This window comes from Alexandromys fortis, unplaced genomic scaffold (assembly GCF_014885135.2).
Source record: "Alexandromys fortis isolate MF-2015 unplaced genomic scaffold, M_Fortis_MF-2015_v1.1 scaffold_59, whole genome shotgun sequence".
Classification (NCBI taxonomy): domain Eukaryota; kingdom Metazoa; phylum Chordata; class Mammalia; order Rodentia; family Cricetidae; genus Alexandromys; species Alexandromys fortis.
Window position 1 is genome coordinate 2,478,540 of NW_026067943.1, and position 20,252 is coordinate 2,498,791.

Genomic DNA, 20,252 nt, shown 5'->3' on the forward strand with positions numbered 1-20,252 from the left:
AGAGATCTGCCCCAACACGTCTCCAGGGGATGCTACCCCAGGCTAGAATATGACGCCCACTGGCAGGTAATGTTTAATGGGGAGCCCACAAACGCAAAGTCGGGAAAGGCGGGGAAAATGAAATAAAAGAGTCAATACACATACTGGACAACATTAGGGAGGCTGGGCCGTAGGCAGTCCTGTTTGGTTTGGTTTTGTGAGATAGGGTCTCAGACAGCTCAGGCTTCTCTAAACTCACAATGTAGCTAAACTTGAACTCCTGATTCTCCTACCCCCATCTCCCGAGTGCTGGGATTATAAGCAAATGCCAAAACAGCTGGTATGAAATCTCCCAAGTTTTAAAATGGTCTAGCTTAAGGTAGTGGTTCTAAACCTGTGGTTCACGACCCCTTTGGGGTCAAGCAGCCCTTTCACAGGGGTCACCTGAGACTATCAGAAAACAGATATTTGCATTACAATTCATAACAGTAACAAAATTACAGTTATGAAAATGCTATGGTTAGGAGTCCCCACAACATGAGGAACTGTATTAAAGGGTCACAGCACTAGGAAGGCTGAGAGCTGTCTTAACGTAATGACCAAGCAGGTTATGTTTAAGAGCTGAATTCAGCCTAGCCTGCTGTCTGTCCCCTCAGTTCTGGTGTGCCTCTGACCTCCGTCACAATCTGTTCTGTCTCCTGAGCCCTTCCAACCCTCTCTCACTTGGCACACTCACCTTTACTCTTCAACACCCTCACTGCCAACTCGTTCTCAGGTTAGAGATTATGAGGGTAGGGTGAGGGCACGGTGGCAGCAATGGGTGAGAGCTCACATCTCCGGGCACAAACAGGAGGTAGTGAAAAAAAGTCTTTTGAAACCTCAAAGCCTGGCCAGTCACACCCTTCTTCCAGCAAGGCCACACTTCCAAATGCTTTCCAAACAGCTACCAAATAGGGACCAGTGCTCAAGGCTTATGGTGTAAGGGCCCAGACCTTATCATGACTGACTCCATGATGGAAGTTCCTCTCAGGCTGTAAACAGTTCCACCTGCCAAAGCTAAAACAAAGGCCTAAACCCATCAAAGTCCATAGTTCTGGGAAACTCTCTAAATGTACTAACCTTGCTTTTGAGCTTCTGTAGTTCTGCTTCTGGCCAACTGTTTGTGTTAACTGAAGGATGTCAACCCAGAATGTGGTTTTTGTGCTTCAAAGCTCACCCTGAGAAAGACTCAATGCTACACCAGGATCCTGAACACCCGGTGTAGTCACAGGCCCGCTAATAAAGCTTTTCTATTGGCTTAAACCCATGTCCGAGCAGTCTTCTCTGGTAAATATCCCACAACAATGAGAGACATCTTGTTCAAATCAACACAGAAGGCTACACACACAAGGACGGCCTGAGGATGTTATGACACAGGCCTTCCCCACAGATGAGGAGTTCTTGCCTCTTGAGAAAAATCCTAGAAACTTCACTGAAGTAATTTGGCCAGAATCTAATGAGATGAAGTTTTAAAGAGATTAACAGGGGGGGGGGGGGGGCAATGTACAGGGGTGTGCAGGCCAGATTTTAAAAGTTAATGCAAAAATAACTGGAGGTTTCAGCTGAGCCCTCACAGCTCCAAGCTTGCCAATCCTTTCTCCCCAGTGCTTCTCACCATAGACTACTAGAGGTCGGAGAAAACTCAGCATGACCTATGGGAGCAGCTTGAGAAGATACCAGTGAATGAGAATGTTCGTCTCCAGGCAGCAAAGACCTGGGTGGACCACCTTCATGTCTGTCTCCAAGCCACGCATGAGTTTTTACACTTATTGGATATTTGTGGTCCTCAGGAACCCAAGAGCAAAAAACTCGTAATATTTCATTTCTGCATTGAAGGCATGTTGATCATAGCTGTTCCCAGATAGAGGGCAGTCCTGAGAGGTAAGGCATATCCTTCATTGAGGGGACGCCTAGTTAAATATGATAAAAACAACTGGAGTAGAGGGCCCAGGGGACTTCTAATATCTCTTCTCATAAGGACCACCCCAACTTTTCTTGGGGAGCCACCCTCATCCATCCTCAGCCCTGTGGGTCAGCAGGGTTGAGCACCTCTTGCTCCAGAGGTGGGCATCTCTCCCACACTTAGGCCTTCCTCACCAGACTGCAGCAGCAAGGGTGACTGCATGTCTGTGTTGGGCCAATCAGTGCTCAGAAAATCTAATGCTAGATTCAAAACATGAGATTCAAGCCTGGAGCTGCTGGGAGCCCCCTGGTCATAAAAGTGGGACAAACTAACTAAGAAAAGGCTCCTCATCAAAACTGTCCCCCTGAAAACTGGGAAACAGACACCAAAGTCACATAGCAGAAATAGGCGATTTCCTGGAAACAATTCTTATGTCCCTAGAAGCACACCCATGCCTGAAGCCAAGGTCACCTTGTAAAGAAGGGAAAAGCTTTTTCCCCCTCAAGCAGGTTGAACTGTATTTCTGTTGTCCACGGACACAGGTACTGATCATTCCAGAGGGCCTCTAAGACCTCATTCTGTTCCACTTTGCTCTATTTGAGGCAGACCCCTCCTCTTAAAGTCAGCCCACCTCCATGAGCTTCTGAACTACCTTTCCCTGGTGCTGGGGATTGAATGCTGGGCTAGTCATGCACACTAGTCAAATGTTCAGTCTCTGAGCTACATCCCGAGCCCATCTGTCATCGAACTGGGGGTGAGGGTATCACATGCTATGCCCAAGTCAGGTCCAGCAACCCGTTCTCAATAAACCAATAAAGAGAGCCAATTTAAAAGTGGAAAGCCCCCCCCCTCAAAAAAAAAAAACAGGAGGAGATTTATTCAGTGCTACATTGAGAAAACAGATAAAGCTACATAAAAACCCTCAAGTCTGTCTTTGGGGCCCTGAAGTGAGATGAAGTTTAAATAGAGGGCAAAGGACTTGCACATTTGACACGTCCTGGTCAAGGCGTGGTCGGGCCCACACACCCATCTTTCCCTGGACTCAGTCTCATCCTGAAAAGATATTCTGACAGGTTGCTATACCTGTGTGAAATATCTTACAGGGAAACAAATATACACACATGTGCACACACACATACACACGCACGCACACACTCCTACCTTTTCCTTTTGCTAGCATGAAGTTCCTGGAGAAAACCTTATTTCTCTGAGGTCCATTGTATCAAGATCTGATAGTCAGAACTGAGAGATACAAGTATCTCTTTGGAAGATCCTAATTTCTGACAGGCCAGTTACACTCCTTTGTTTTTTTGAGACAGGATCCTCTAAGTTGCCCAGGTTAGTCACGAATTCACTCTGTGGCCTGAGTTGGCCTTGAACTTATGATGAACTCATGATGACTCAGTGGCCCGAGCAGCTGGGTGACATTAAGTGACCTAAGTTTTTAGAATTTTCAATGCTATCATTTCTGCTTAGAATAGAGTCCCCATGAGCTAGGAAGTAGCTCAGTGGTTAAGAGCACGTTCTGTTCTGGCAGAGGACCCAGGTTCAGTTCCCAGCACCCATGTTATGGCTCACACTGCTTGTAACTCCTGTTCAGAGGATCCAGCGCCCTCTTCTGTCATCTACAGGCACTGCATGCACCTGGCTCTCACACACACACACACACACACACACACACACACGCACGCACGCACACACACACACACACACACAGAGTGCACATAAAATAAAAAAATATTTAAAAATAACCAAATCAAAATAAAACAAACAAACAACTATAATCCAGACTCCGTGAAAGGGAGCGTAGAGAATGTTGAAAGTGTGAGAATCAAGTGAGAAGATGGCCGGCAGGGCAACTATTTCAAGCCCACAGCAACCATTCCTGGCCTCCTGCAGCTCGACTGTTACGGTAAGACCGGGTGGGTGGTCAGGAAACACCCCACCAAGCCCTAGGATACCATACTGGCCACACGCCTCCATGCGAGGGACCATTAGTGAGCTTCCATTTCTTGAGTATGTTCGGAGTGCCATACCTTTTGGTGGGACTTCACCTGCCTCTGCTCTTTCAAGTGCTCCCCAGTGTGAGCATTGTACCAGACCCACTTCCCAGATAAGAAAACTGAGGCTTAAAGAGACTTTGCCAAGGTGGTCAGTGAGGCAGTACAGAGACAAACTCTAAAAGCCTTGCCTCACTGATGGTAAGGGGCTGAAGCCACACGTAGGTTCTCCTTGAAGCTGCCCAAGACTCTCTCCCATCTACGTAAAATGGGGTGTGCCCCCCATTCTCCCAGGACTTAGTCCTGAAGTGGTTGATATAGATACAAGAATTCTCCCTATATAAGGAGCACGGGTTTAGCTCTGAGTTATCTCTAATACGGGCAAAACAAAGGAACCTCACTGGGCTCAATCAGCCAGGCAGGCTTGTCCGCAACCCTCTCCCAGCCCACAGGGGCCAGGTCAGTTCCTTTGTTCTACAGGACGGGCCTGGTAACAAGGCAGCTAGGAGCTCAGCTGCGGACATTTTTCATTATTTTCCACCCTGTTAACCTCCATCACAAGTCAGGCTGCTGTCAGGCTAAATGAGAACTGTGAAGATTTATCTCCCTGTCCCAGGGCTCAGCTCGGGAAAAGACAGCCTTCGTTTCCTAAAGGCCTTGCCGACCCTTTCTCCCTGAGTCATTCCCACCCAGGCAAGACTGTCACAGCGGCAGCGGGCGGGGGCCCAGCCAGGATCAGGACTCCAAAGCAGCAGACAGCTAATGCTTGCTGGCTGGCCTCTGCGAAGCACTAGGGGGTGATAGATTTTTTTTTCTGGCACTGTATTTACTGTTCTAATTATGTTTGCTTATGCAAATATTAAACTCAGACCACATTTCATAAACACGGCTTCAGGAAGAAACCAGAAGTGTTCTGTGTGGTGGGAGGTCATGAGGCAGCAGCCACAGCTCTTCTGTGGACGCCACCCTCAAAGGGGACCATCCAAGCACAGACCTTGGGAGGGTGATTCTATTTTAAGTCAGCAGCTTGTCCCCTTCCTTGTGTGTCTAGCCAACTGTACCTCAGCTACACTGAGTGACAACCGCTGCTGTCCTAGGGTCACAGCCAGCTCTCACAGAGCAAGGCCAGGCTAGCCTGTGTTGCCCACTCCCCTCCAAGGTGTTTTTACCCATTTCACAAGAGAGAAAACTGAGGCACAGAAAATGTAAGTCATGAACCCAAAGATACACAGATCACACAAGAATGGCGTATCTTGTCTAACGCTAGCGGGATGGTCTGTGAGCATTTCACAAATGAGGAAACTGAGGCACAGGTATAAGTCACAAGCCTGAAGATATACAGGACACTTGGGTTTTTAAAGGGATAGTAACAGGATTATTTCTTTTCTAAAATATTAAGGAATCTAGCATCCTGCTAAGGTCCTTCCCCACAGGACAGCATGCCTGACCTTCACACGGGCCCCCCAAAGAAGCCAACTTCAGCCTCGCTCAACAGACTAAGAGAAAGCTAAATGGCACACCCATTTTATAAAAATTCAATTCTTTGCACAGTTACATAGAGCCTCCATTGGTAAGACGCATAGGACAAAGGCTTTAGGGGACATAAAAAGCGATGGCTCTCTTCACACTTGGCTCCTGGATATTTCCCTTGGTAAACCTTTCTTTTAACAATGGAGTATTCCACCAAAGCCTGGAAAGTAAACCAACTTTTGAGCCTATCATTGCGGAAACTGATCCTGAGTAACAGTGGACGTGGGGGGAGCTCACAGTGGGGCTTTTGGTAACAGTAAAAGAACGGCGTTTACCGAAGTGTTCAGCAGAGAGACACCAGGCACGTAGGTCGGGGTAAGTCTATATAACAAAATGCTGTGACGGCATTCAAGACAGAAGCTTATTTTCAATGTGGGAAAGTTCTGACAGAGGGCATCACCTAAGTTTGGTAGGTGACATAAGCAGGCAGTCACCTCAAATACACAGTATGATCTTACACAGGAGGGAGGTGCATGCACTCTAGAAAATGCACAAATTAGAGGCACTAGAGGGAAATATATTTATATAGGTATACATATCTATATACATAAAGAAATTCTTAGACTTTTAAAACTGGTTGACTGGCTTCTTCTTCTTCTTCTTCTAGAAAACACCAAATGGCGGATGACGCCGGTGCAGCGGGAGGGTCCGGAGGACCCGGGGGCCCAGGATTAGGAGTCCGTGGCGGCTTCCGCGGAGGATTCGGCAGGCAGCGGTCTGAGGGGCCATGGCCGAGGGCGAGGCCATGGCCGAGGGCGAGGCCGTGGGGCTCGCGGAGGTAAAGCTGAAGACAAGGAGTGGATTCCCGTCACCAAGCTGGGCTGCCTGGTTAAGGACATGAAGATCAAGTCCCTAGAGGAGATCTACCTGTTCTCCCTGCCCATCAAGGAATCTGAGATTATTGACTTTTTCCTGGGAGCTTCCCTAAAGGATGAGCTTCTGAAGATCATGCCCGTGCAGAAGCAGACTAGGGCAGGCCAGCGGACCAGGTTCAAGGCTTTCGTCACTATTGGGGACTACAATGGTCACGTAGGTCTCGGTATCAAGTGCTCCAAGGAGGTAGCCACTGCCATCCGTGGGGCCATCATCTTGGCCAAGCTTTCCATTGTCCCTGTGCGGAGAGGCTACTGGGGGAACAAGATTGGCAAGCCCCACACTGTTCCTTGCAAAGTGACAGGTCGCTGTGGTTCTGTGCTGGTGCGTCTCATCCCTGCCCCCAGAGGCACTGGCATAGTCTCCGCTCCTGTGCCCAAGAAGCTACTGATGATGGCTGGCATTGATGACTGCTACACATCAGCCAGGGGCTGCACTGCCACCCTGGGCAACTTGGCCAAAGCCACCTTTGATGCCATCTCTAAGACCTACAGCTACCTGACCCCCGACCTCTGGAAAGAGACTGTGTTCACCAAGTCTCCTTATCAGGAATTTACTGACCATCTTGTGAAAAACCACACCAGAGTCTCTGTTCAGAGGACCCAGGCTCCAGCTGTAGCCACCACATAAGGGTTTTTATACAAGGAAAATAAAAGTGAATTAAGTCTGTTAAAAAAAAAAAACTGGTTGACTGGTAAAATTTCTGTTGATTTAATTTTTTTAAATAAAGATTTAATTTATTATGTATACAATGTTCTGCCTGTATGTCTGCCTACAGGCCATAAGTGGGCACAAGACCTCATTACAGATGGTTGTGAGCCACCATGTGGTTGCTGGGAATTGAACTCAGGACCTCTGGAAGAGCAGTCAGTGCTCTTAACCTCTGAGCCATCTCTCCAGTCCCTGTTGATTTAAATTTTTGTATCCATGCCCACCTCCACTTTTCCAGATTGCCTAGCATAAACATATACTACATACCTAGCTACGCAAAGGCTTTTACTCTTGTGTCCGTAGGCGCTAAAGTGGCTGAGTACACACAGTCTTTCAAAGGCACATACAGAGGTCAAATTTGGGCTGGAGAGTATGGTGAACCCTTCTGCCCCCTGTATCATTCAACACCTACCTTTCTGGTCCCTTGTCTCCAAAATACATCTCACCATGACGGTAGAATATCATCATGGCCAGTCTGGGAAAGACACCTGGGGCAGATAGGGCAACTCACCTTTTTGAAGAGTCTGATGACATCCTCACTGATCTGGGAAAGGCGGACGATGACATTGTTCATGAAGATGTCATTGAGGGTGGCATGATCTCGGCTTTCCCGCCGGGTCTGATGCAGTACCAGATACCAACAGTTCACGGGCGAGAGGAGGTATTGGTCCTTCCTGTGGGAACCAAGATGGCTCAGGTTGGCTTCACGTCAGTTCACGTGGTCACTCACTTTTGACCCTCACAGTCACCTTCAAAGTCAATCTTATTACACTTCTTACAACTATGGAAACAGGCCAGAGGAGTGAAGCGATAGTTCATGGTGGTAGAGCAAGCAGCTCCAGAGCTAGCCCTTGGGGTGGTTGACTCTGTCTCTGTCCTGGGCCATCCATGCTCGTCCTGAATGAAGCACTCATCAGGTTCCCTCCCTCTCCTGGGAAGATTCTATCTCAACGGGCTGAGAAATACTAAACAGATTGCTCTGAAATATTTCACGGTTGCTAGGTCTATGCAGTGGAAAACAGAAGAAGCTACTTCCTCTCTGCTAACCTGCCTCCACTAACCCACAGAGTCCCCTGGGCTTTTAACACCTTTGTCTTTCCCTAGGGAGCTCCTGACCTCCTAAAAACCAGTGTGACAATGACCATGCTTGAAAGAGCTGGGACGGGTAGGCCTGGGGGGTTCAGAGTCTGCATGTGGGAGCAGGGGCAAAGGGAAATACAGGCACCTACAGGATAAATAAGCCTTTGTCCGATAGTGACTGATGAGCTATCAGACTGACTCTAGCTGGGGTCTAGCTGGTGATGACACAGGATGCCATGCTGTGATGCCCTGAAAACTTATCGGAAATGCATCCTTCACCCTTGAAGAATCAGAAGCACTGGGCTTGGGCCTGGCAATTTGGGCTTTAAGAAGCCCTCCAGGCACTCCGATGTGATCTGATGTCTGAGGATCTCTGTGTATCACTGCTTTCCAAGCTAATGAGACAATCGAAAATCTCTCGTCTCTACTTTCCCAAAGATCCCTCGGTGGGGTTCAGGAAAAGGGGTACATACTCTTCTGTAAGGAGAAAGGCAAATAAAACCCTAAACTCAATGCAATCGATGACCCCATCTTGACACACGGCATACCTGAGCTGGGGTTCTCCTTCTTCAAGTCCCCATCTTTCTCTCACTGTGCTTTCTATTATGGAAAGAAATATTGTAAACAAGGCCTACCACTAGCTCCAGAGAACCCCAACCCTGCCTTGCTCCACCCTTGTCCTTAATGACTGGCTCCTTGGGAAGCAGGCTAAGTAAGGAAATGCAGTCGCTGGGTCAGGTTGTGAGGAAGGTTAAGTGCTGACTCCGGCTGTGACTGCATCCTCCTCACCAGGACACAGTAGAGGTGTTGTAGAGAGCAGCCCCATGGGCTTCTGGGATGTTCCTCTCTCACCTTCCCCCAGTTCCTGGAATTTCAGAAGGTAAGAGAAGAGGAGCCATTTAACTTCAAGGAGTTTTCTTCTTCTTCTATCACCAAATGGGCTGGAAAATCTAAGCAGCAAATATTTGGGAGAAGAGAGTTTGGGATAGAGGCAGTGGTCAGACCAGCAGCACCGGCTTTACAGGGGAATAATTGGAAACACACGTTGTCAGGGTGAGTATGCAACTGCCTAAGAAAACATAAGGAGGATGCAACACTAACGAGCCACCCTTTGCTGACATTCTGGAAAGATCTGAATTGGTAAAATTCAGGCCTAGCTAGGTTCCCTGTGCACTGATTCCACAGCCGGTTCGGAGTGGGCTGTGTTCTTCTACAGGCGTCTGTAACACAGACTCTGCCTTGAAGGGGTTCCCTGTCAAGAGGTTGAGATCAAAGCAAAAGAAAAAGAATTAAAGAGGAGACCATGTAGGTCAACAATGTAGATGCACCCAGAGCATCCGTCTGCTGGAGTTACAGGAGCCGTGCACCCTTTGCACTTTTACTCTGGTCCCTTCTGTTTTCATGACAGGCTCCTCCTTCTGGGACCTGCACACTGGTGCCCTTCTTGCTAACTGGACCACACTAGCAACTCCTCCTTCCCTGGCTGCCTCCTCCACTTCCTGTATAGCTCAAGTGCCATTCTTCCTCAGAGTCGTCCCTTGACCATGGGCTGACAGCGGTTCTCAAGCGTCCTCTCTGGCCAGCAACACTGGCATTGATAGGAGCTTGTTGGAGGTACAAACTATCAGGGCCACTAGTCAGAAACCCTGGAGTTTGGCCAGGCACCCTGGCTCTACAAGCCCTCTTGGGGATTCGGATGCATGTGTGACTTTGAGAACTATGCTAGAGTTTGGACTTGAGTGTCTCCCAGTGGTTCCCGGGGTGGTGCTGTTAGGAAATGAGGGAATCTTTTTAAGAGGTGGGAGGCTATTAGTTCACTGTAAGCACAGCCTCTTGAGACTGCAGACCCTCCTCTTCCCCTTCTCCCCTTCCTGCCGTGAGGGTATCAGCTCTGCGATACCATGAATTCACACCACACCATGATATGCTATGCCCTACACACACATGCGGGAGACCTGGAAGCCCAATTGTTGAGTAAAACCTATAAGACTGTTAGCCCAAAACAATAAAAAACAAAACCAAAAAACTTTCTCTTCAGAAATTGACTGTCTCATGAAATTCCTTGTTGTTACAGAAGGCTGCCTGATGGATTCTGCCTTTAATGTCTAGGCCCCATCTCTCAGCTTCCTGGGAACTCTTAGGGAGCAGGTACTGCTTCTGTTGTACTCACTGTGCTCAGTAAGGTGGCAACCACAGAGCAGATGCTACGCTAAAGGGACCCTTGAGAAAAGATTTCATTTGTACTGGGGTTTTGAAGAATGGATATGGGGCTCCAATCAGAAGGCTCTCTCTCTCTCTCTCTCTCTCTCTCTCTCTCTCTCTCTCTCTCTCTCTCTCTCTCTCTCTGTGCATGTGGTGTGTGTGTGTGTGCATGTGTGGTGTGTGTGTGCATGTGTGTGTGTGTGTGTGTAAGAGAGAGAGAGAAAGAGAGAGGGAGACTGAATAATAAATTATCTCTGGAAGCCCTGAATTCTGAGGCTGCTACTGGAAGATGGTTGGAAATGAGGGGCTGGGAAACAGCATAGAGACTTGACTACAGCAGGCATGGAGTGTCAGATCAAAGTGGTTGGGACTCTGTCATCTAGGCTATGGAGTTTTGAGCCCATGTTACATAGTGGAATAACCTCGGGGACTTATCAAAATACCAGGACAAAGTGCTAGAGTGGAACTTGCTATTGGTACTTTAAAAACATTCTTCAAAAGATTTTACTCTGTAGTCAGAATTCAGATTTTTTTTTCTCGGAAGTAGGAAGTCACAGAGGTTATATAAGTATAACTAGTGTGTGTTTTGGAAAAATCACGGAGGGGCAATTGGAGGGAGAGTAGGGTAGGTAGATACAATGAACAGATGGATGGACAGATGAATGAGTGAGGTAGATACGTAGGTAGGCAGCTGGATGGCACAGATGGATGGATGGATGATGAACGATAGATAGATAGATAGATAGATAGATAGATAGATAGATAGATAGATAGATAGATAGATGATAGATAGACAGACAGACACATATGTATGTATATATACAGATGCATTGATAGTTATATGGCTGAGTGGACAGATGAATAGAAAATAAAGATGATAAATGGATAGAATACCGAGCAGGTGGGTAAGTGTGGACACAAATATGAGTTAGAGACAGGAGTACCACTCATGAAGGAATCTTATTTCAGGCAAAGGGAGCTGGTGAAGGCTGGGTGGTAGCATTGGGATCACTGAAGTCTAGACAAACCCTCCACATCAGGGTACATCTCATCTTGAAGAGCTGCAGGAAAGACGAGTGGGAGCAGAAGGAGAGAATGGTGATTCTGAGAGTTGGCTTTCAGGCTACTGGGAGGAAGCCAACGACAGACTAGGAGGAGAGCTGCGGGGAAAGAAGCAGGTTTGGGCAGAGAACACGATCCATCCCACTTCCTGCTACTTCCTGGGAGGCGATGGGAATGAAAGGATTAAAGGAGAGCAGTATAATTGAGCTGTTACTGAAATCGCTTCAGGGGCTTAGCTCAATCTGGGATGCAAGAATTGAACAGCATCTGGGGAATTAAATGTGTAAAAATCATGGAGGTTTCGGAGGAAAGCAAAAAGGCAAGTGATTTTGAAAGGACTCGGAAGTGCTAGATTGACTTTAATGATGATCTTTAATTAGGTTGCCTGGCCAGAGCAAAATGGTAGCAGACAGACAAAAAGGACAGAACTTGTGGGCCAGGAGGTGGCACAACCCAAGACTGGGTTGAGGAAGAGTGTGGGAGTGAAGATGGGGAGGAGCAAGAAGAGAAGGAGCAAGAAGAAGGGGGCAGAGGGAAGGAGAAGGAAGATAATAGTAGCAGCTAATGTATTGAAGAGATCCTGGGGCTCCTTCAGGCTTCCATTCATCGTCTCTCTGTGGGTGCATGCATTTGTATGTGTTCACATGTGGGGCTGCATGCATTCACACATGTACACATACACTAGTTCGTGCAGGTGCTGTGTGTATAGAAGCTCAACTTCTCTGGTGAGCCTCCGCCTGAGCCTTCTACTTAAAGATGCATGAGAGACAGGAGACAATGCTGTAGCCTCATTAACATATCCATGGGAAGGAGGCTGCTGAGCCTCCATACCAGACCCAGAAGTAAGGTGGTCACTGCTGTCTTCTTTCAGATAGTACTTTCTAGACTGAGGATCAAAAGCTGGAGTGGACATTCCTGGAGCAGAACCTTCTGGGTGGAGAACTATTACCAAAGGGCCAGCCAAAAGGAGAAGAGAGCATGCTGGTGGGCTGACGAGCAGCTTCCGGCCCCGCGTGATGCTTGGGGTGAGATCCCAGGGGACAGATGAGGCTGGGAATATGGAAGACACCAATAGCAAAGGGCCTTTAAGGACCATTAAAGAGTTGGATCTTTATCCTGAAGTCATCAGGGAGCAATAGAAGGCTCTAGAGCAGTGGTTCTCACCCTTCCTAAGGCTCTGACCCTTTAATACAGTCCTCATGTTGTGGTGACCCCACCCATAAAAATATTTTCACTGCTACTTCATATCTGAAATTTTCCTACTATTACGAATCGTAATGTAGACATCTGTGTTTTCTGATGGCTTTAGGTGGCCCCTGTGAAAAGGTTGTTCGACTCATGGCCAGCAGATTGAGAACAGCTCATCTAGAGCAAAGGAGTAAAGGGGCCGAAATGTCTTCTCAGTCCTTACAGTGGGACCCTGGGAGGACAGGGGGTATCATCCAGGGGCCAAGAGAGAAGCTGAAGGATTCAGTGCCTTGGTATTGACTGAACTTGGGGGCCAACTGAGAAGGGTGGGGGCTGAGCAGGGAGACTCCAGGATGACACCCATTTTCTAGCTGGACACCTGGGGACATAGAAGTAGCCTTTGGAGAATGAAGCAAAGGTTAGAGCAGAGCTATGACTGGGAGGGAGACAGCCCCTCCCCCTGAGAGTCTTCAAGGCGGCAATCAGAGAGAGGCAGCTCTCCTGACTCCCGTGGCTGGGAACAAGGACCCAATAGGCAAGAACAGTGAGCCATACCTGCCTTCTAGACAGCATGCCCACTCCAAGCTCCACCCAGCATGGGAAAAAGCTAGTTCTACCTTCCCATCTCTTCCCTGCCCTGTTTCCACTCATATGTGTGGTCCCAGCTCACACACACAAAAAGCTGGGCATGACAGTTTGAAAACCGTCCTCAATCAGCTCCTCTGTCGGAACACCCAGTCCCTGGTTAGGTTCTGTCTGGGGAGGTGCAGCCTTGCTAGAGGAGGTATCACTGGGGACAGTTTTGGGAGTTTATAGTCTCACCCCCTTCCAGTTCTCATTCTTTGCTTTGTGTTTGTGGTTGAAGATGTGATTGCTCAGCTTTCCGCCATGGCTATCTGCCGCCACGCCTCCTCAGTCATTATGGCCTCCCTTTTGGAACCATAAGCTAACAAAATAAACTTTTTCTTCCATGTTCGCTTTTGGTCATGGCATTTACCACAGAACCAAAAGCAACTAATATGCCAAGTAGGCTCTTCACAGCCAGGATCAGAGTTAGAACTAGCCCTTCTATAGAAGGCTGGCATCTGTGACCTTAGCCACAGTGGTGGCAGTCCCTCACTACCTCACTGGGCTATCAATAGGAGCCACAAAGGTGAAGTAGAAAGACACCTGGACCATCTACCTTCTAGCAAAGTGACAATACACAGGTCACCTATGCAGGTGGCCTAGCTACTCAAATCATGCCACTAAACACCAGGAAAGAGCTCCCTGGTCATTCCTCAGTGGCTCATCTGTGCACTGCCTTTATGATGTGCATTCTGTAGGCCAGGCTCCAAGTTGACCTTGAGCACGTGTGTGGCTCCTGTCCTCCATACAGTAGACAGTGTGCTGGGGGACACAGAATCATGTTCACAAAGGTCTCTGTCCCACCTGGTGTCTCAGCTGTTCAGTCCCAAAGGAACACACAGAGGTCTACATTAATTATAAACTGGTTGGCCTATTAGCCCAGGCTTCTTATTAACTAATTCTTACATCTTAAATTGGCCCATTATTCTTGTCTATGTTAGCCACATGGCTTGGCACCTTTTTCAGCGAGGCATTCTCATCTTGCTTCCTCTGTGTCTGGGTGATGACTGCAGACTGAGCTTTCCTCTTCCCAGAATTCTCCTGCTCTCATTGCCCTGTCTCTATATCCTGCCTGGTCGTCCTGGCTCTACTTCCTGCCTGGCTACTGGCCAATCTGCATTTTATTAAAATAATACAAGTGGCAGAATAAAGACCATTGTCCCATCATTAGAGACATCACAGGTGTGTGCAGAATTACACTGACAGAAAGTGCTAGAGTAAATACCATGCCACGAGAGCCCAGAGCAAAGATCGTGAGGCCTGACTTCAAGGTTCCACTAAAGGATCTATGAGGAAGGAGTAAGTAAGGTGGGCTTCTAAGAAGAATTAGAGGGGGTTAAGGGAAAGTACTAGAAGCATGGCCTCCCTTAAGGGGCAGGGGACTTAGCACATGTAGTTAAGGGATTAAATAAAGACCAGTGTGGACAAAGCAGAGGAATGAATGGGTAGGAAAGGCAGGCTGCACAGTGTGGCTGGGAGCCTGCGGGGGATGGGTCCTGGGTGCCTCATCCCATGTACCATCCGCATTACCCTGGGACTGCAGAAAACAATATCCAGAGCACAGGTGACAGACTAGGTTGGGGATGCTCAGGAACCTCTGCTTCCACTCTCCTTTTCCTGGGGTCACCTGTCCTTCTTCCAAAGGGTCCCTGGGCCTGATACTTACCTTCCTCTGCTACCATTGCTTGCTAAAGCTCCCTTCTTAGAAGACACCAAAATGAAGTGAGGCAGCCTTCCCTCTCTCCGGCCCACTCTGAGTGACTCTTATGCTTTTTCATCCTGCACCCAAGCCTCTCCTCGGCAGGCAGAAGCTGCTGAGCTAGGACATAAGGGCAGAACTTCCGCAGATGTACATATTTTCTTTTTTATGGCTAGAAACTAGCAATGAACATTTCTGGTGAGTCACAGCTTGCTTGCTTTCTTTGGCTAAGAAAGGTGGGAATGAGGTTCCAAGAGACTGAAGCTGGAGAGGCCAAGCCTTGCCAAGCTGGTAAGTTAGGAAAATGAAATTAGCAGCAAGCTAGCTCTGCCAGCTTCCCAGCTGGGGACTGGAAAATTCCGCTTAGCAAACAGAACCCAGATCCAAGCCTGCAGAACCCCAGAGGCACATGGATCTAAATCCAGTGTCCTGGGATCTTGGGATCTAGAGAGCACAAGTCCCTGCAGTTGGCACCTTCTTCAAGAACCAGACCCCATCTTTGGTCACGTCCTGAAATGAAAACCACTGTCCCATCAGGAATCACCTGGGCAATCTCTCCATCTCCTTCCCTGAAAGCCTCAGTGCCTCGGTTTATCTAACAGAATCAAGCAGAGGAAGCCCTGCTAAGGCTCATCTGGTCATTTATTTCATCCTTCAACTGTGGGTCCTGAGTTAGGATCCACTGGGCCTGGCCTTCAAGTCCCTTGTCTGTCCCAGAGGGGTGATGATGCCTCCTCTGATTCTCCATGTGCCACCAGGATTCTTAGAAGGATGATCAAACTAATGGTTCGTGAATGAAGTTGCAAAGTATAACGTCCTATACAAGCCTTAAAATCCACTATTATTCTACCTGCCTAATGGAATGGAGACAAAACTAAAGTCCTACATGCAGTGTGCCCTTTAAATCTACTCATCATTTTTAATACAAAAACCAGGGTGGCACACGCCTTTAATCCCAGCACTTGGGAGGCAGAGGGCAGGCGGATCTCTGTGAGTTCGAGACCAGCCTGGTCTTGTAAGAGCTAGTTCGTTCCAGGACAGGCTCCAAAGCTACAGAGAAACCCTGTCTCGAAAAATAAATAAATAAATAAATAAATAAATAAATAAATAAATAAATAAATAAATCAGGGTGCTGTTGATGCGTATGTGATCTATATGTACGTATGTATATATACACACACAAATAAATCACAATTTGGTTAAGAGTTTGCAATCCACTGATTATGACCTGAGGATTCCAGGGAATGTGTGTGGGAGCAGTGAAGACCAGATGGAAAACTAAGAAGAGAAGAAAGGGCTGCAGCCGTCACAGAGAGCACAGTGTAGGGTGACCCCTGAGAGAGCCCTGCCACAGACCAGAAGAGGAAACTGGTGATAATAAAAGGTAGAAGATGGGAGGTGGAAGGTGGTGGAAGGTGGAAGACGGAAGGTGGGAGAGGTGGAAGGTGGGAGACGGAAGGTGGGAGACGGAAGGTGGGAGAGGTGGAAGGTGGGAGACGGAAGGTGGGAGACGGAAGGTGGGAGACGGAAGGTGGGAGAGGTGGAAGGTGGGAGAGGTGGAAGGTGGGAGGCGGAAGGTGGGAGGTAGAAATGGAAGATGGACAGTAGAGGATGAAAGGTGAAAGGTAGAAGGTTGAAATGACCGAAGAAGGAAGAGAGATTTTGGAGGTGAGGGAAGGTGGACAAGGGACCTTAGAATATAAAAATGATGGAAACTTTGATCTGGTAGATTCTGCAGGATGAAAACTAGAGGTGAGAGAAGGTGATAATTTTTTACAAGCAACTGGAAATGGACCACAGTGTGAACTTTTGTTCACATAGGGATTATCACATTCCAAAGCCCAAGCTCAGTATCTCCCTTTGATTTTAAGTGTATGTGTGTGTGTGCATGTGTTTGTGTGTGCGTGTGTGCATGTGTGGTGTGCACATACACACACACACAGAGGCCAAAGGAGGACACCAGGCATCCGAGTCTATCACTCTACACTTTACCCCCTTGATGCAAGGTCTCCCAGTAAACCTAGAGATAGGTTGGCGTCTAGTTCCCCCCCCCCCCCCCCCCCCCCCCCCCCCCCCCCCCCCCCCCCCCCCGCCGCCATGATCCTCCTGACTCCTCCCTCTCTGAAGTGCTGCCATAGGCATGTGCAGGCACACCTGGTCTTCCTGTGGTTTTATGAACTTGAACTTGGGTCTTCACACTCAAATACAAAATGTATCTTACCCATGGAGCCATCTCTCAGGTCTATTGCTGTCTTTTTCTAAAGATATTTACAAAGAACTTTCCTTAGCCATAGATTGCTTTTTTTAAATGTTGCCACAAATAGAAGGCACCCGAGAAAGCAACTCGAGGGAAACAAACAGCATATGCATTCCTGGGCAGGTGCTGGCGCCTGGGGATTGCTGGAAGATCAGAGAGGTGTTACCAAGGCAGGAGCATCAAGGAGGCTGGGGGAGAATTGAGCAGCTATGGCTCAGGGAGCACCAGTGAGCCTTCCTTTATTTTGAGGAGAACTGAGCAGTTCCGTCTTGTGTTTATGACAGAGAGACAGAGAGACTAGAAAAGTTCCCTTGTTTTCAAGTATCTAGCAGGATGAAGGCACATGCCAGACCTATAAACTGTTCGGTGCCTTGCTAATCTGACCTGAGCCCTGTGAGACCCACAACTCGCCAGGCTACAACAGAGGCTTTTCACAAGTGCCTTTTCCAGACCCCTGATGCTCACACAGGTCTGGTTAGATGGTGACACTCCGCAAGCATTAACCCAGGCAGGTAGCCAAGGAAATGGACCTGCCATGCGGTGGTACAGCCAGAGGCGCTCTGCATTTGGAGTCTGACAACCTGTACTACCTGCAACAAAAGCTGTGTCCCAGGCAAATTAATTTCCCCAGACCTGACTAGTATCACCCAGGAAGCTAGAGACGCAGCTGTCCTCCATGCCATGAAAGTGCCATAAGATGGTGACTACTACTCACCTGGCACAGGGTAAAGCAGACATGAGGGGACCTGGAAAATTAAACAACTAATTGGTGTGATTCTGGCCCTGGGAGCCGTCATAACTATCAGTAGGAAACACAAGCTTGACCTGAGGGTTTCCTTCATCCTGCCCAGACCTCTCAACTCCGGGTCCTCTGCACACCAACTTCAAATTCCACATTGCAAAAAATGCTTTTTTGTCAAGAATAACCTGGAAGGCTAAATCTCAATTATACTATCATTTTAAGACACACTGCAGCTGTGAAAACCATGGCACTTCTTCCTCGGTAAGAAGTGCTTTCTTGGAAACGAAGTCAGTTGGGATCCTCCCTCTCAACTGCTCTGTGAAGCTGGAAGACACTCCCAGCTGTGCTGGCACTGAATTTCTGCATAGAATATTATGCAGCATTCAGCCAAACACCGCCCAGCTCTTCCCAAACTCTGGCTTTCCCCCCAAATATTTCTAATGTGTTTGAACAGACTTCTCTGCTGCTTTTCTCTGTGGGTCACAGAGCAGCCAGCATCACTTAACCCTGGACAGGGGACTGTCATGAGGCATATTCCCCTGAAAGGCCAGAACTACCAAAACCCAATGGAATCAGAATAAAACGGGCCCTGTCACCCCAGATACAGAGCACTATTTGGGTGGATGTCATTACACTTTGGGGTTTGTGTAGAACAGAGCTACGCATCTGGATTCCTAAGGAGCACTAGTTTGTAAAGAATAATCACTCGTCCCTGGGGAGGGGAAATGCTATGGCCATATAGCTTTCAGAAAGAAGACAACAGTTGAAGAACAATTAATAAAATCTCAGAGACAGATAGTAGAGTTCAACCTGAAGACCAGAAAAGCAGAACAGCCAGCCACTGGCTCTTACCTCTACCTCTGTCTGAAATTGCGATCCTGCCTCCAGGAATCTCAGAATGGGACTGTGTCTGAAAGGCGTCTCCTCCCATTTTATATTCCTCCCTAGTGCTGGGATTAAAGGTGTGCACCACCACTGCCTGGTTTCTATGGCAAGCTAGTGTGGATACTGGGATTAAAAGTGTATGTCTTTGTGGCTACTTGGATCAAAGGTGTGTGTCATCACTGCCTGGTCTGTAAAGCTGGCCAGTGTGGCTGTTTGACTTTTCTGATTTTCAGGCAAGCTTTATTTATTAAAAGACAAATGAAATATCACTACAACCAGGCTTAGTAAAACCTCTCAGAGGTTCTAAACACTGTGTTGGGGACATCTCAGGGGCTCGTTAAGGGCAGTCTGTGGGCTGTGGCGGTCCACACCTTTAGTCCCAGCACCCAAGAGGCAGAGATGGGTGGATCTCTGTGAGGACAAGGCCAGCCTGGTCTACACAGTAAATTCCAGAATAGACAGTGATTCCCAAATACAGGATTCCTTTTCTTTTCTTTTTTATTTCCCCCACCAAGTATCTCAAAGTATCGGTGTTTTAGAGTATACAGCTCTTGGAGAAAGTCTTGGTGGCAGGAAACCTCTGCTTCTGCACACCCAGCCAGCTTGTCTGGACCAGGCCACCCATCCTCCTGAGAAGCAGGGTCAGGCCCCTACGTACTGTCCTCCATGGCATCTTCCTACCCATTGAATGCTCCCCAGTACAGATCATCGGGGGAAAAGCCAAGCTCTTCCAGAACAAGACTGTGACTTCTATGCTGGTGACAAGGAAGGTGGGACAGCATAGCCCATGATAAAGACCAAATACCATTAGTCATGCAGAAAACCATCCAAAGTGACTGGCCACCAGCACCCCTAGAAAGGCTTGCTGAGGCCCCAGGGCTTCTGATGCAGAGGCTGGAGAGGCCCCTGCATTTTGGAGAAAAGCCTCTATTTACGAAGCCTTCACACCAGTCCCTTGGTGGTCCCCACCCTCCAGCCAGAAGGTTACTATCAAGGTCAGCTGTCCTTGCAGCAATACAGCACCAATACCAGGCACATGAATGGGGAACAGTTTGCTCAAACATTTCAGCCATCTGAGGAAGTCAAAAGATACACTGCCCCCTGTGGCAACTCTAATTACCACTGGACATTTATTCAGGAAACATGTGTACCAACCATAGGCCAAGACTTCTGCTAAGTGCTAGACACCCTTGCTCATCAGCCATCTTCTCTGTCATTGCAGACTTTGGAACCCAGTGCTCATGCACAAAGACAGATCAAGGCCCAGGGCACCAGCTTTGCCTCATTCCCTTCATAAATCCTTCCCATCTTAAGTCAGTGAAGGATACCAATCTTCACCGCCACCCCCCTTCTCTACAATGTTCAAGCTCCCCCAGGAGAGCCCAGGAGCTGGTATCAGGCTCTTTGGACATAGTGGACAAGAAGTCAGTTCTTTCCTTCTGCCATATGGGTTCTGGGGACAAAACACAAGTTGT

At 48.1% G+C, this 20,252-nt stretch overlaps 1 protein-coding gene and 1 pseudogene across 4 annotated transcripts in view; one reads left to right on the plus strand and one right to left on the minus strand.

The window, feature by feature from the left end:
* Srgap3 (SLIT-ROBO Rho GTPase activating protein 3) overlaps positions 1-20,252 on the minus strand; it is a 427,924-nt gene that overhangs the window by 88,810 nt on the left and 318,862 nt on the right. For all 4 annotated transcript variants that reach the window (XR_007592924.1, XM_050148545.1, XM_050148544.1 and 1 more), the window contains exon 3: positions 7,547-7,709. Coding sequence is in view for 3 of the 4 variants with exons in the window: in XM_050148545.1 (XP_050004502.1) it covers positions 7,547-7,709 (163 nt within the window). In the remaining variant the exon portion in view is untranslated. The remainder of the gene's footprint in view (positions 1-7,546; positions 7,710-20,252) is intronic.
* On the plus strand, positions 6,043-6,984 carry LOC126505525 (40S ribosomal protein S2-like; annotated as a pseudogene).